Source organism: Leptonotus elevatus, chromosome 11, assembly GCF_054856555.1.
Source record: "Leptonotus elevatus isolate MCC_2025b chromosome 11, RoL_Lele_1.0, whole genome shotgun sequence".
NCBI lineage: Eukaryota > Metazoa > Chordata > Actinopteri > Syngnathiformes > Syngnathidae > Leptonotus > Leptonotus elevatus.
In genome coordinates, this window is record NC_141249.1 from 24447610 (window position 1) to 24459767 (window position 12158).

The following is a 12158-nucleotide window of genomic DNA, read 5'->3' on the forward strand; positions in this document are numbered from 1 at the left end:
ATGAGAAACACGCGCGGAAACAGATTGCAATTATTAACACATATTTTTAGAACATATTAAGCAGCAGACAGTCGACACACGCACGCACATTGTCTGCTTATGAATTGATAGAAATGTTGTTTTCATAAGCTCGTATCAATTCGTAATTATGTAAATTCTTTCAAATGACTTTTTTATTATTATTATTATTTTTATCCAATCAAATGAAAATGATTTGTTTATGTAAAAACAGTTGGCAGGTGACACTTATAAAGAACATACAATACAATTATTATTATTATTATTATTATTATAGACCAAAACAAACACCAAAAATGTATGAAAAATGAACATGATTAGTTTTTTCTTAATGTTTATTGATTGGAAATAATCAAAAAGTGATGCTGTCGTCATAGTGATGGGGGGGGGGGCAAAGGGTGTGTGTGAGATGTAGGCGAGAGCACGAGGAAATCAATCAATAAAAATAAAAATAAAAACTCGTGAGAGGAGGTGAGGACATGGCAGCAAAGAAGAAAAAGGAAAAAAATCCACATGCTGCTTCACTTCAGACTGTGTTAGTGTGTGTGTGTGCGATCTATCTATCTATTTCTTTCTCTCTCTCTCTCTCGTTCCCTCTTTCTCGCCGACAGCGGGTCTGGACTGATGTCAGGCCTTATTTGAAGGAAGCGCGTCCGTGTTTTTGGTTCTGCTCGTTTTGCCTGTTTTATGGTCAGGAAGTGAAATGAGAAACGATAGGAATAGAAAATTGCCATGAATTTCCCCCAATTTGATATTTGCTATATCGGGATATCAAAGTTTTACGTCTTATTTGATTTGTAAAATGTTCAAAAGTGCTATCGAGCATTTCTAAAAAACAAACCGAAGCAAAGTCAACCTTTTCCTGCTTGCTGATCTGAGATTTTTCCATTTGTTGACGTCTGAGGTCAACGTAGCGCTTGGGCGCACGTGACCCCGAACCCTAAGTGAGCATCGAACAGTCCGGAAGGCAAATTGTGTGAATGAGGGAAATGACAAACGCGGCGACCAGTCGCTGCGTGGAAGGAAAAGTGTGCAGCCAGTCAGGAAGTGAAACGCTGCAGCGTCCGGAATGTCGGAATGTTGCTCCCACCGACATCCTCGCTGCAGCGCCACTGTTGGAATGTGTGTGTGTGTGACAAACGCGCACACGCGCGCGCGCGCACATGCGCACACGCGTGTGTTGTTGGTGGGATTTGGGGAGACAAACTCGTCTGCTTGGATCTCGGCCAACAAGGAACAATGTGTCGTTGTGTCCTATTGAGGCCTGCTTTGGGGGGGTGGAAAGGGGGGCATTGTGATGGGGGGGGGTCTGAAGAAGGGCGTGCAGCTGGTGCTGCGATGCTAATGCTGCTAACGCTGCTAGCTTCTGACACACAGTTTCAGGTTTTCCTCCTTAACTGGCTGCAAGCGTTTTTGAGCAGTTTCAAGACCCCCCCCACGCCCCCCCCCCCCCTCCCGTAAAGGCCTTCTCGATCGGAAAGGAAGCTTTCATGGACGGCCACAAACGTTTCATGCCGAGTTGCGGAAACGACAAAAAAAGAAGATCTACAAACAATGAGTCCAAATCGACAAATGTGATCATTACATTATCAAACTGCACTTAACTCATTGACTGGCAGCCATTTTGACTGAAGCAACCCCCTTCGCTCCTGTCCGTTTGACTGGCTTTGGACTGATTTAGCAAAGCGCACACAATATTGTGTTCGAAACACGGAAGCCACCAAAAGAGAGGTTCGAGTCTCTTTTGTCGTTTGTTTGTTTCTGTTTCCGTTTTGTTCGTTTATTCACAAATGTGTTTGAAAGAAAAGATCATTTTTTGCAACATGGCCGATCTCTTTTACTCCGCTGCCACCAGCTGGCGGTTTTTGTAAAAACGACCATTGCTTTACGCCACCTCTTCCGTCAAAGCCGTCAGCATAAGACGAAAGACAAAAAAGGTCCGAACGGCCGCCTTCAAAATGGAAGGTAGCGAAAGGCTCTTGTGAGCACGCGGGTGCGAGCGCGTTTGCCCTCTTTGACGTGTGTGGTGTTTGTGCGTGTCCCGCAGGACGAGTTCCACCCGTTCATCGAGGCGCTGCTGCCGCACGTGCGCGCCTTCGCCTACACGTGGTTCAACCTGCAGGCCCGCAAGAGGAAGTACTTCAAGAAGCACGAGAAGCGCATGACCAAGGAGGAGGAGCGCGCCGTGAAAGACGAGCTGCTGGGCGAGAAGCCCGAGGTCAAGCAGAAGTGGGCGTCGCGCCTGCTGGCCAAACTGCGCAAGGACATCCGACCCGAGTTCCGCGAGGACTTCGTGCTGACCGTCACCGCCAAGAAGGCGCCGTGCTGCGTCCTGTCCAACCCGGACCAGAAGGGCAAGATGCGCCGCATCGACTGCCTGCGGCAGGCCGACAAGGTGTGGCGGCTGGACCTGGTCATGGTCATCCTGTTCAAGGGCGTCCCCCTGGAGAGCACGGACGGCGAGCGCCTGGTCAAGTCGCCGCGCTGCGCCAACCCGGGCCTCTGCGTGCAGCCGCACCACATCGGCGTCTCCGTCAAGGAGCTCGACCTCTACCTGGCCTACTTCGTGCACGCCGGTCAGTACGTCCTCTGCCGCCTCTGCCGCCTCTCGCGACCCCTCCCGCCTCTCGCGACCTCTCACGACCTTTCCTCCGTGGCAACAAGCTTTCTCAGGAAGAACACGCATTTGAAACAAACCCCACTTTTTCTAAATCGAGCCACAATACGACACTCGGAAACGCAACGTAAAATAAAAGCACACATTTTTTCAGTCCTTCGTGATGATTTCAATTTGAACCCATTTCAATCGAATCGAACATTTATTTAAAGTAGGTGTGCCCGGCAATTACAATTTAGAATCGTAATTAATTGCATGACTTGAATCGCAAGTTTGACATCGCCTCTAAATGCACAATTCTTTCAAAAATATCATATTTTTGTTAACATAAAAGTGAAACAAATGTTAAACGAATAGAAATATGGCCGCATCTTTTATTCATTCATACAATATTTTCATAATAATTCATCAAATTCAAACAAGTGTAGTATTGATTTTGCGTTGATGTCCTTTTTCTGCCTCTAGATGGCATCATTGCATTTGTAGGACGTTGGTGACGCATCAGTGCATTTTTCTTTTCATATGAAAAGCGATCTCATCTTTAACACGAAGACACATTTTTAAAGTCGTAAAATACGTTTCCTCGAATTTACGCGTTCTTGATAGATGCTCGATTTAGACGTGGGCGTGTCTGCTGCCTTGCGACTGGAATTCCCACAATGCAGGGAGCCCATTCAAGTAAAACAAGAAAACAAAGACGGCCATCAAAGGAATCCAAATGATTTTTTGACAGCTCGAATTCAAAATGGTCGCAATTCACGGCTGGCGTCGACGTCGGTTTGAACGAAAACGTGACTTTCATAGTTTGCAAAATGACAACAACAGCAGCTTTTAATAACCCGTCCACGATTGAGCACATTTTCAAACATTCCATTTTCAAAAGGACGATTCATCGAATCGGCTCCGTTTCCGACCACGAGTCGATTTTGGCCTAAAAAATGTTTGTTTGTTTTTCCAAGCCGACGTTTTTGTCCATCTCGTCACTCGTTTGCCGCGGGCGCCGTTCCGCCACATTTTGCTGTTGCGATGGACTGGCGGTTCGAGCCAGGAAGCGGCGACGGCTCGGGTGCGAGTGTTGACAAGTGTTACAAGTGCAGACAATTTGCGCTGGCAAGGCCCAAAAATCACTTTGCGGTTAATTCTGGCCGAATTTCACACTTGAGTTTCTGATCAGCCGTTTTGTGGGCTCGGCTACGAATCGAGTTTGTGTCTTTCTTGAGAATGGACGTTTGTTTTCAAATTTCAGCGAACATGAAATGATGTTGTGGTGGAAACATGATTTTTTAAAAATGTTGTCTGTTTTTTTGTGGTTACTAAAAAGTCTCGTTGACGGAACGATTGAACGTTAAAAGGAGGTTTGTCCGCATCAATGCGGTCGCCATAGAAACCGTGTCCTCATTGTGAGGTGCGCCACAAGCGAGGGGTGAAAGGTCAACTTGTGATGTACGAGGCCGGCCGACATGTCAGCCGGTGACGCGTGTTCCGAGGTCAGAGGTTAAATGTGCCGGCTGTGACCTCTGTCCAGTGTCTGTTTGAGCGTGCGCGCATGCGGAGGGGAGGGGGCGTGGCTACGATGGTCGCGGCGGGAAAATGCAGTCCACGGCTCGTTTGAAAAGCTGAGCCCGCCTTGAAAGCTTCATTCTGGCTCCGACGACATTTGAAATGTTTCAAACCTGAATTCTCATTTCGAACCCTAAACCAGGATTGACAAGCTAACCAAGTGAAACCTTGATTTTGAAAAGAGAAAAGAGTTTGAAAGGCGAAGTTTGTCGCTGCCTTGCAAAGTCACTTGAAGCCCCAATTTGATGTCTGAAAGCGCAACTCAGGCTCTTTTGAAATCCTCACATGGTGTCAAAGTCCAGGCCCGGGGGCCCGTTGAGGCCCGCTGAGGCCCGCCGCGGCCCGCCGCCTCATTTCATGTCAACCAAAATCAGCCCAAAATTGAAAATGGTCTTGACTTTGAAATATTGCAAGCATTTTTCTCTTACCGGCTTCTGATTCCAAAAGACGTTCTTTGACTTTTCACCTTTAACAGGTTGTCAAAACAATAACGAACCTCGTTGCTTTGCGCCTTTTGAATAAAATGAGACAAAGTGCAAACTTTTCTGCATTTTTCCGCCGCCAAACTTTGGACACATCCGACATCTGCAACTGCGACGCACATGACATCATCAAATTCAAATGTCAGATTCTCACATATTGCGCAACATTTTGCAATCATCATCATTTCACATTTGGTGACGTTCGACAACACGCGGCGCTCAAAAGGATGCTGTCGGATGTTAGCTTAGCTTAGCCGGATGCTAACATGCGCTTATTTGACTTTCTGTGTGTTTCGTTCGGTGGCTTGTTTGTGTTCTTTAAAGTCGACACAAACTTTAGTGACTTCAACAGGAAGACTTTTAAAAAATGTGTGGGGGGGGCTGAGTGTGTTTTGAAGGGATTTTTTTGGGCCTCCATGAGGTGAAAGAAGACACAAAACGTTGATTGTTGTCTTGTTGTGCCCTGCAGCTGCTCGTCAGATGTTAGCGCTTAATTATTGATTGGGGGGAGGCAGGTTGGGGGGGGGGGGGCTGTCTAATGTTCAAAAGTCATCCTCAGCTGTTTCCCATCATGCACCTGTCACTGTAACAGGAGGCGGAGTTAGGACAGAACCAATCAGGTGGCTTGCAGGAATTGAACCCGCGACTCGTCCACTTAAGACGTGGACCAAAAACTGTGCACAGACAAAGTGTGTGTCAACGTGCGCGTGCGTGTAGGACAAACAAACAGACGTCCTGCTGATGGACAGGGTTTCCACGCAAGGACAGCAGGGGTCGTCCCCCGTGCGCGCGCGCGCACACACGCAGACAGTCCGTGTGCGTGTGGTAGTGCGGCTTCCCGCTAATTAAATTGTGTGCGCGTCCATTAGACGGATGGACCGAGCAGCTGCTGAGTCAGCGCAGGTAGGACGGGTCCTCCTCGTCGTAATGGTCCGCAGAGCAATTCATTTGGCCCCGCCCTCCGCGTCCTCGGGTCACCGACGGCCGCCTTTCAACGATGCAGCAGGGATGGCGTGTGCGCGTGTGTGCGCGCGCGTGTGTCTTGATTGTTAAGGAGATCCACTTAAAAGGTCTTCTCAACTTGAGCTGGATGTAAAACGAGCGCATCTCACGGCCAACCACAGGCCCCGCCCAATCAGGAAGTCCTCCTTCGTGCCCCCCCCCCCCCCACCCCACCCTAAGGGAGACATCTGACTGCCCCCCCATCACAGAGGGATGCAGGTCGCAGGAAGAACAATTTAGGAAGTGACAGCCAGTAAACATGATGCATGAGTGGGGGGGGGGTATGTGGGGGGGGGGGGGGGTCAGGACTGCCGACTTCAGCATCTCCCACAATGCATTGCTGCCGTCCGCCTTAACATCCAACAACTTCCTACAAAGTATAACAACAGCCGCTGAGGATCATGGGAAATCAAGCGCACACACTCACTCAAATCAATCTTCATCTTCATCATCGTCATCATCATCGTCATCATCACCTCCGTGGGGAAAAAGGACGGATGTCCGAAGAGCTGAAAGGCAAATGGACGGATGACAGACGGATGAAGGGACGAAGAAGAGATATCGCATCGTACGCACGCGTCGTCGAAGACTCTGTTAATGTGGGGCCTCATTAGCATCTCATTTGCATAACCTGTTGCTGCTTCTCAGAGAGGGGGCGGGGCTTGTTCACTTCCTTTCCTCCTTGTCCTTCCTTGCGTCCAATCATCATGTCAAAGGCCTTTTAACGAACTTGAAGAAAGAGTTGCGCAATTTACTGCAGCCTCTTTGAACCCTTGCCCCCTCTTGCCCCCCCCCCACCCGGCCCCAACCCCCACCCGACCACCAAGACTGATTAAAACTACCTTTGACACTTTCACACACGCTATTGACTTTCAATTCATCAAACTTTGGGGTGTGCGCACGCACGCACACACACGACATGTGAAGGGCTTCGTGGCCGTCATTCCACATGCTTGATCGCACACGCTACTGACACACGAGCTGACGGCCTGTGCGTGTGCGTGTGCGTGTGCGTGTGCGTGCGTGTGCGCTCGGTCATAAATGAAAAGTGTCGGCAGCTAAAATTTGTAAAGAGGAACTGCATTGTGGGCCTCCTCCACACAGGGAGGGAGGGGGGGCAGACTTGTCAGTGGGGGGGGGGGCAGGAAGGCTTGTAGGGGGGGGGGATATACTGTAAGTAAGTCGCCACAGGGCTAACACACAACAGGAAGTACTTCAACATGAAAAGCACCCCCCCCCCCCCCTTCCTTAAATCCTTTTGCCTACAGCAGACAGTGAACCCCCCCCCCCCCCCACACACACACACACACACCCTTTACCCAATCCCCCCAAGCCCCCCTCCCATTTGAGACCTCCCTCCTGCCCGGATGAAGGAATTTGACTTCATGGAGCATTTGCCTCCTGGGGGGTGGGGGGTTACAACCCCCTCCTCCCCCTTGCGATTCTTAAAGCACTTGTAGTACTTGCCATTTGTGTGTGTGTGTGTGCACAAGCATCAGCGTGCACGGCAGGTTAATGAGATGCGATCTTGTTCTGACACACGCTGGCATTAGAAATGCTCTGATTGGATGTTTGAAGACGATGCACTCTAAAGGTCAAAGTTCACCTGTAGCTGACGTGTTTGTGACGTGTGTGTGGTCTTGTTTTTGTCCCATCGTGGGGCCAGGATTTCACAAAGTTGCGGGGCCCACCCGTCCATGTGCGGCCATTTTGCTGGTCCGCACAAGTTCAGACCTCTTTTGAGGCTTACGACTTGGTTTTAGAGTTTAGGTTTGAATTGGGTTATGGTTGAGGTTAGGGGGAGGGGCTAGGAAGTGCATGATGTCAATGAGATGGCCCCACAAAGATAGTAAAACAAAGCTGTGTGTGTGTGTGTTATTCATAATTTAGATGCAGCTCTCACACAGGAAGAGACGCTCGCTCGCTCGCTCGTCTTCTTCATCGATCGTTTTAATTGCTCTCAAGATGCTAACGGCTAACAGATGTCAGAGCGCCACTGCGTGCGTGTGTGCGTGTGTGCGTGTGTGCGTGCATGTCCTGGGGTCACATACACACACGTGGGAAGTTTTCGGTGCAGCCGGCAAGGATCAATGTTCCCGCAGCAGGCGGCCATGTTTGTGGACAGGGAGCAAAAAAAGTCATGGTGCGCTTCAGGGGGACTTTGGGAGGGGGGGCTTGTGTGTGTGTGTGGGGGGGGGGGGAGGGGGGGGGGGTTGTGTTTCCCGATCAATTTGTGTGTCGCCAATTAGCTGCTGGACATGTGACCACCGCTGACCCACTTTGCTCTTCTGTGAGGGGGGGCACGTGTGTGTGCGTGCAGGCGCTCATGCACGCGCTGGTCTGAGGCGACCGCAGCAGCTAAACTCTCGTTAGCATTTGGAGCGACATCACGCGAGAAGCTCGCCTTCCTCATTTGCATACGGGACTTCGACAAGCGCGTTCATTAACTCACTAAAACTTTCTTTCATATTTCCAATTTCTTCTTTTGCTCTTCCTCAACATTTCCATCGTCTTCATCACTTTGATGCTTTGCTCACAAAAAAATGTTGAATGCATCACTTAAAATAAATAAAGGTGAGAACAAATTTTAAGTTGATTTCAATTTGACCAACCGAAAACTTCTCCAGCGGCAAACACATCAATTGTTTAAAACATCATTAAAAAAAAAGAAAGAGAAATACAAATCAATCGGAATGTTTGCGTTCCAAACAGGAAGTGACGATTTTCAAGCTCCAAAGTGCGAGACGTCCGCGCTAACCACGTGGTCACGTGACAAAATCGGCTTTTGTCCTGCAATCTGCTGCCGCCGTGTTGCACCTGTTGCCGCTCATCAGATGGCTTCTGCTCTGCCCCCCCCCCTTGTACCCCCCCACGTGAGATTGGACCGATCTGACCTGATCCGCTCGCCTTCTTCCTTCTGTGGCGCCGTGAAAACGCAACTTTTTGGATTTGCAAAATCTCTTCAATTGTGTCTCGAAGCAAACATGTTCGTTTTCAAACTGTATTCTTTATTATTAGAAACAATTCATTAACAATCGTTTAATGAAATGATTACAGTACAAATGTTTCTTTTTATGGTTAACAACAAATCACAAGGTTGTCACGATGGTAACAATATTAGAATATTTCTAAACTTATTTCATGAGAAACAGGAATAAAAAATAAACAGAAATCATAAAGGAAAAAATGGTGTGAATGCAAACAATAATGCAGGACTTTTACAATTTCAGTACAATGTCCCCACCCACTGTTGATTTGGGGAACCCCCCCCCCCCACCCCATAGGGACCCCCCAGTGTTAATGTTTTAAAGACGCGAATGACATCACGTATGTGACGTGTTTGGTGCGAAAGCGCCGGCGACCTTGCAGCAGCATCAGCGTGTTGAGTCGCGCCCGCCGCGGCGCTGCTGGTGGGGGCCTTAAGTGCTCCCCATCATTTATCTCACAAGTCAGCTGGCGTGGGGGGGGTGAATATTCCATGGGGGGGGGGGGGCGTCCACTTCCATCTTTTAGGTGATGTGGGTCTCCATTACCCCAACGGGCTGAGTCACTGCAGCACGCCAATGTTAATGAAGGCTGCCCCCCCCCCGCCCCCCCACTCCGACCATGCAGCTCTTATCTCATGATGCAGCACATCATCATCATCATCATTGACTTGTTCAAGTGCCCCTGACACTTTACGAGCCCCCCCCAGCACTGCGACAACAAGCCAACATGTCCAACATGGCACGGGGGGGGGGGGGGTTGTGGTGTAAGTCGCATCAAGCTTGAAAAACAAAGTGGAAACTGGTCGCTGGCAAAACCAAGGATTGGTCAGATTTGTTTGTTGGACTTTTCAAGACGTCAACATTGAAATTTTGCCCAGTTTGTGATGACGCAACCTGGAGGTCAAGTGAAGCAACACCAGGCACATCATTAGCAACATTAGCATTAGCATCCTCTTTTAAATGCAGTCGTGACATCAACGTTTTGCTGTAATCAACTGGTCATAATCCCCCCCCCCCCAAATCCCGCCACAATAATGCGCCTGGCTTGGAGGACCAGCCTCCTTATCCTCGCTAAGGCCGTTAGCGCCACTGCCAGACGCACGCTAGCCAAACGCTGCAGAAAAGATGAGAAACAGATGTGGCAAATCCAGATGCAGAAAGTCGAACCCCTGCCGCAGTTTGCCTTTAGCCTCAGGTGCTAGCAAGCGAGCTCCTTAGCAGGTAACAGAGCACCCGGCCAGCTCGCTCGCTAGCTAGCACCTGAGGCTAAAGGCAAACTGCGGCAGGGGTTCGACTTTCTGGATCTGGATTTGCCATCTTTGAATCGAGCACGTCTTCTGGTCCATGTCACGTTTTGTGCTTCTTCCGTCACGCCTGATTGTCACGTCAGCGTGACGCGTCCCGATGCATTCTCACGCAGCTCGCGTGGGCTTGACTCTCACGCTCGTTCCCGTTGTTGACACGTGATACTCTCATATTGTAGTTGACTCTCATGGATTTCGTCTCGTTGACGTTTCATGCCACTGACTCACATTTGACTCACGTGGCTCACATTTGGTGTTTGACTCTCACGTGACTCTTGTGATTCATGTCCGACTCTCATGTAAAAATGTGCGTTTGACTCGTGTCGTCGACTCCCTGAAAGTTCTCTCACGTGACGGTTGACTGACTCACTGACGGCTTGATCTCATGTCGACGTTGACTCATGAATTGACTCTCACGCGACTCTCATGTCTGCTGGTTGACGTTTGAATCTCACGTTTTGAATCTCATGTAATTGTTGACTTGAGATCGACTTGATGCTTTGAGACTTTTGGTGCGCCCCCCTTCCTGCGCTGCCCCGCACCGCCGGTCCTCAGGCCCCTCCTGCTGTACAGATGCTGTTACAGATGGGACCCGGGTACCTGCTTGCACCCCCCCCTTCCCCCCCGCCCTCCCGCTCCTGATCTTCTAATGCATAAATATGTAATTTGTTCATCTGTCTGTATGAAAATATGCAGATGAGACGCACACGTTTGTTATTGTGTTTTTCAGGGTTATTAGCAACACGAGCAGACAGCGCTAACAACGCTAATATGTCACATGATGGCGACGGGGGGGGGGGGGGGGGGGGCGCACCGACATCCCGACCTCCGCTTTGGCCGCTCAGCCAAACTTCTTGATGATGACATCAGGCTAACACACACGCCGACTGTCACTCAAAAGACGGATGATGTCATCATCACGCGTCCAACGTACGCGGCGAGCGAGCCGGACGGAGGCCGCGCCATCTTTTCACTTGCCGCTTTTATTAATAGTAACCAGGACGACGATTCGCTTCCTGTTTGATGTTTGCCAACAACATTGTCAGCCTCGTTTGTTGCCAGCCGGGGGAGGGTGCGTGCGTGCGTGCGCTCGTGCGTGCGTGCGTGCGTGCGTGCGTGCGCTCGTGCGTGCGTGCGTGCGTGCGCTCGTGCGTGCGTGTCTTGCACTCAGAGAGAGGAAATATGCCTGTGCCAATGATGTGTGTGTGCGCGCGCGTTGCCTCCTTGGCAGCTGAACTTTGTTCCGTGCAATTTCAGCGTGTACGCAGGTCGTGACCTCAAGTGACCACGTGGGCTGTGATGTGGTGGGAGGCCGCCCTCAACGCACAGCATGAGGGCGGGCAGAAAAAAAAAGAGGGTTGAGCGCCCACTTGTGGCTTGAAGTTCAGCGAAGCATTGCGGGAATTGTGCGTGCGTGCGTGCGTGCGACGCAGCGCCGGGAAGAAAAAAGTTGGTTGAGGAAGGGAGGAGCGTGCACGTGAGAGCGTGCACGTCAGGATGTGCGTGTGTGCGCTCCATTAGGGAGTTGCTATAATTATGGAAAGTGAAGCAGCGAGCGATCGATGTGCACATTCATCAATGTGACTCCGCCCACTGGACGCGCGTTTGGCTGGGGCCGCCGCGCACACGTGGACGCGCGCGCGCGCACGCACGCACACACGCACACACAGCCACGGCACCAACCCAAAACTCTTTTTGCTCTTCATTTCATCTTCTGCAGTCAACAACAAAAACATGTCTCTATATAATGACACAAAATTGAATAAAAAACATTGAAAAAAACATTTGGAGACAACAATTAATGAAAATGATTCAATTATCCAAATAGTTGAATTTGATCATTGAAGTCATCGATTGATTGCTGCGCCGCTATAAAATTGTTGATATCTAAAAATGCCAAAAAGTCTTTTGTGATCCGATAAACTTCCCGTTTGTTGTCATTTGCTCACGTGTTGATGCTCTTCTGTTATTTCTTTCATTTCTGCGTGCGTGCGTGCGTGCGTGTAGGATATTTGGGGGTAAAGTACATCCAGTCAATGGCAGAGGTCAAAGTTCAGGCGCATTTCCATTCATATCGCGCAAGCTTGGCTTCTTTCCACGTTTGCCTTCTCGTTCGCAATCGACAGCGCCAGGAAAGCCGCGACGACGCGACCTTTGACGCTCGCTCGTACGCCGACTCATCATCATG

General features: G+C 49.8%; 1 protein-coding gene across 5 annotated transcripts in view; it reads left to right on the top strand.

The window, feature by feature from the left end:
* Positions 1-12158, top strand: part of nfia (nuclear factor I/A) — a 41584-nt gene that overhangs the window by 12253 nt on the left and 17173 nt on the right. For all 5 annotated transcript variants that reach the window (XM_086089422.1, XM_086089424.1, XM_086089425.1 and 2 more), the window contains exon 2: positions 2066-2594. In XM_086089422.1, coding sequence (XP_085945548.1) covers positions 2066-2594 — 529 coding nt within the window. The remainder of the gene's footprint in view (positions 1-2065; positions 2595-12158) is intronic.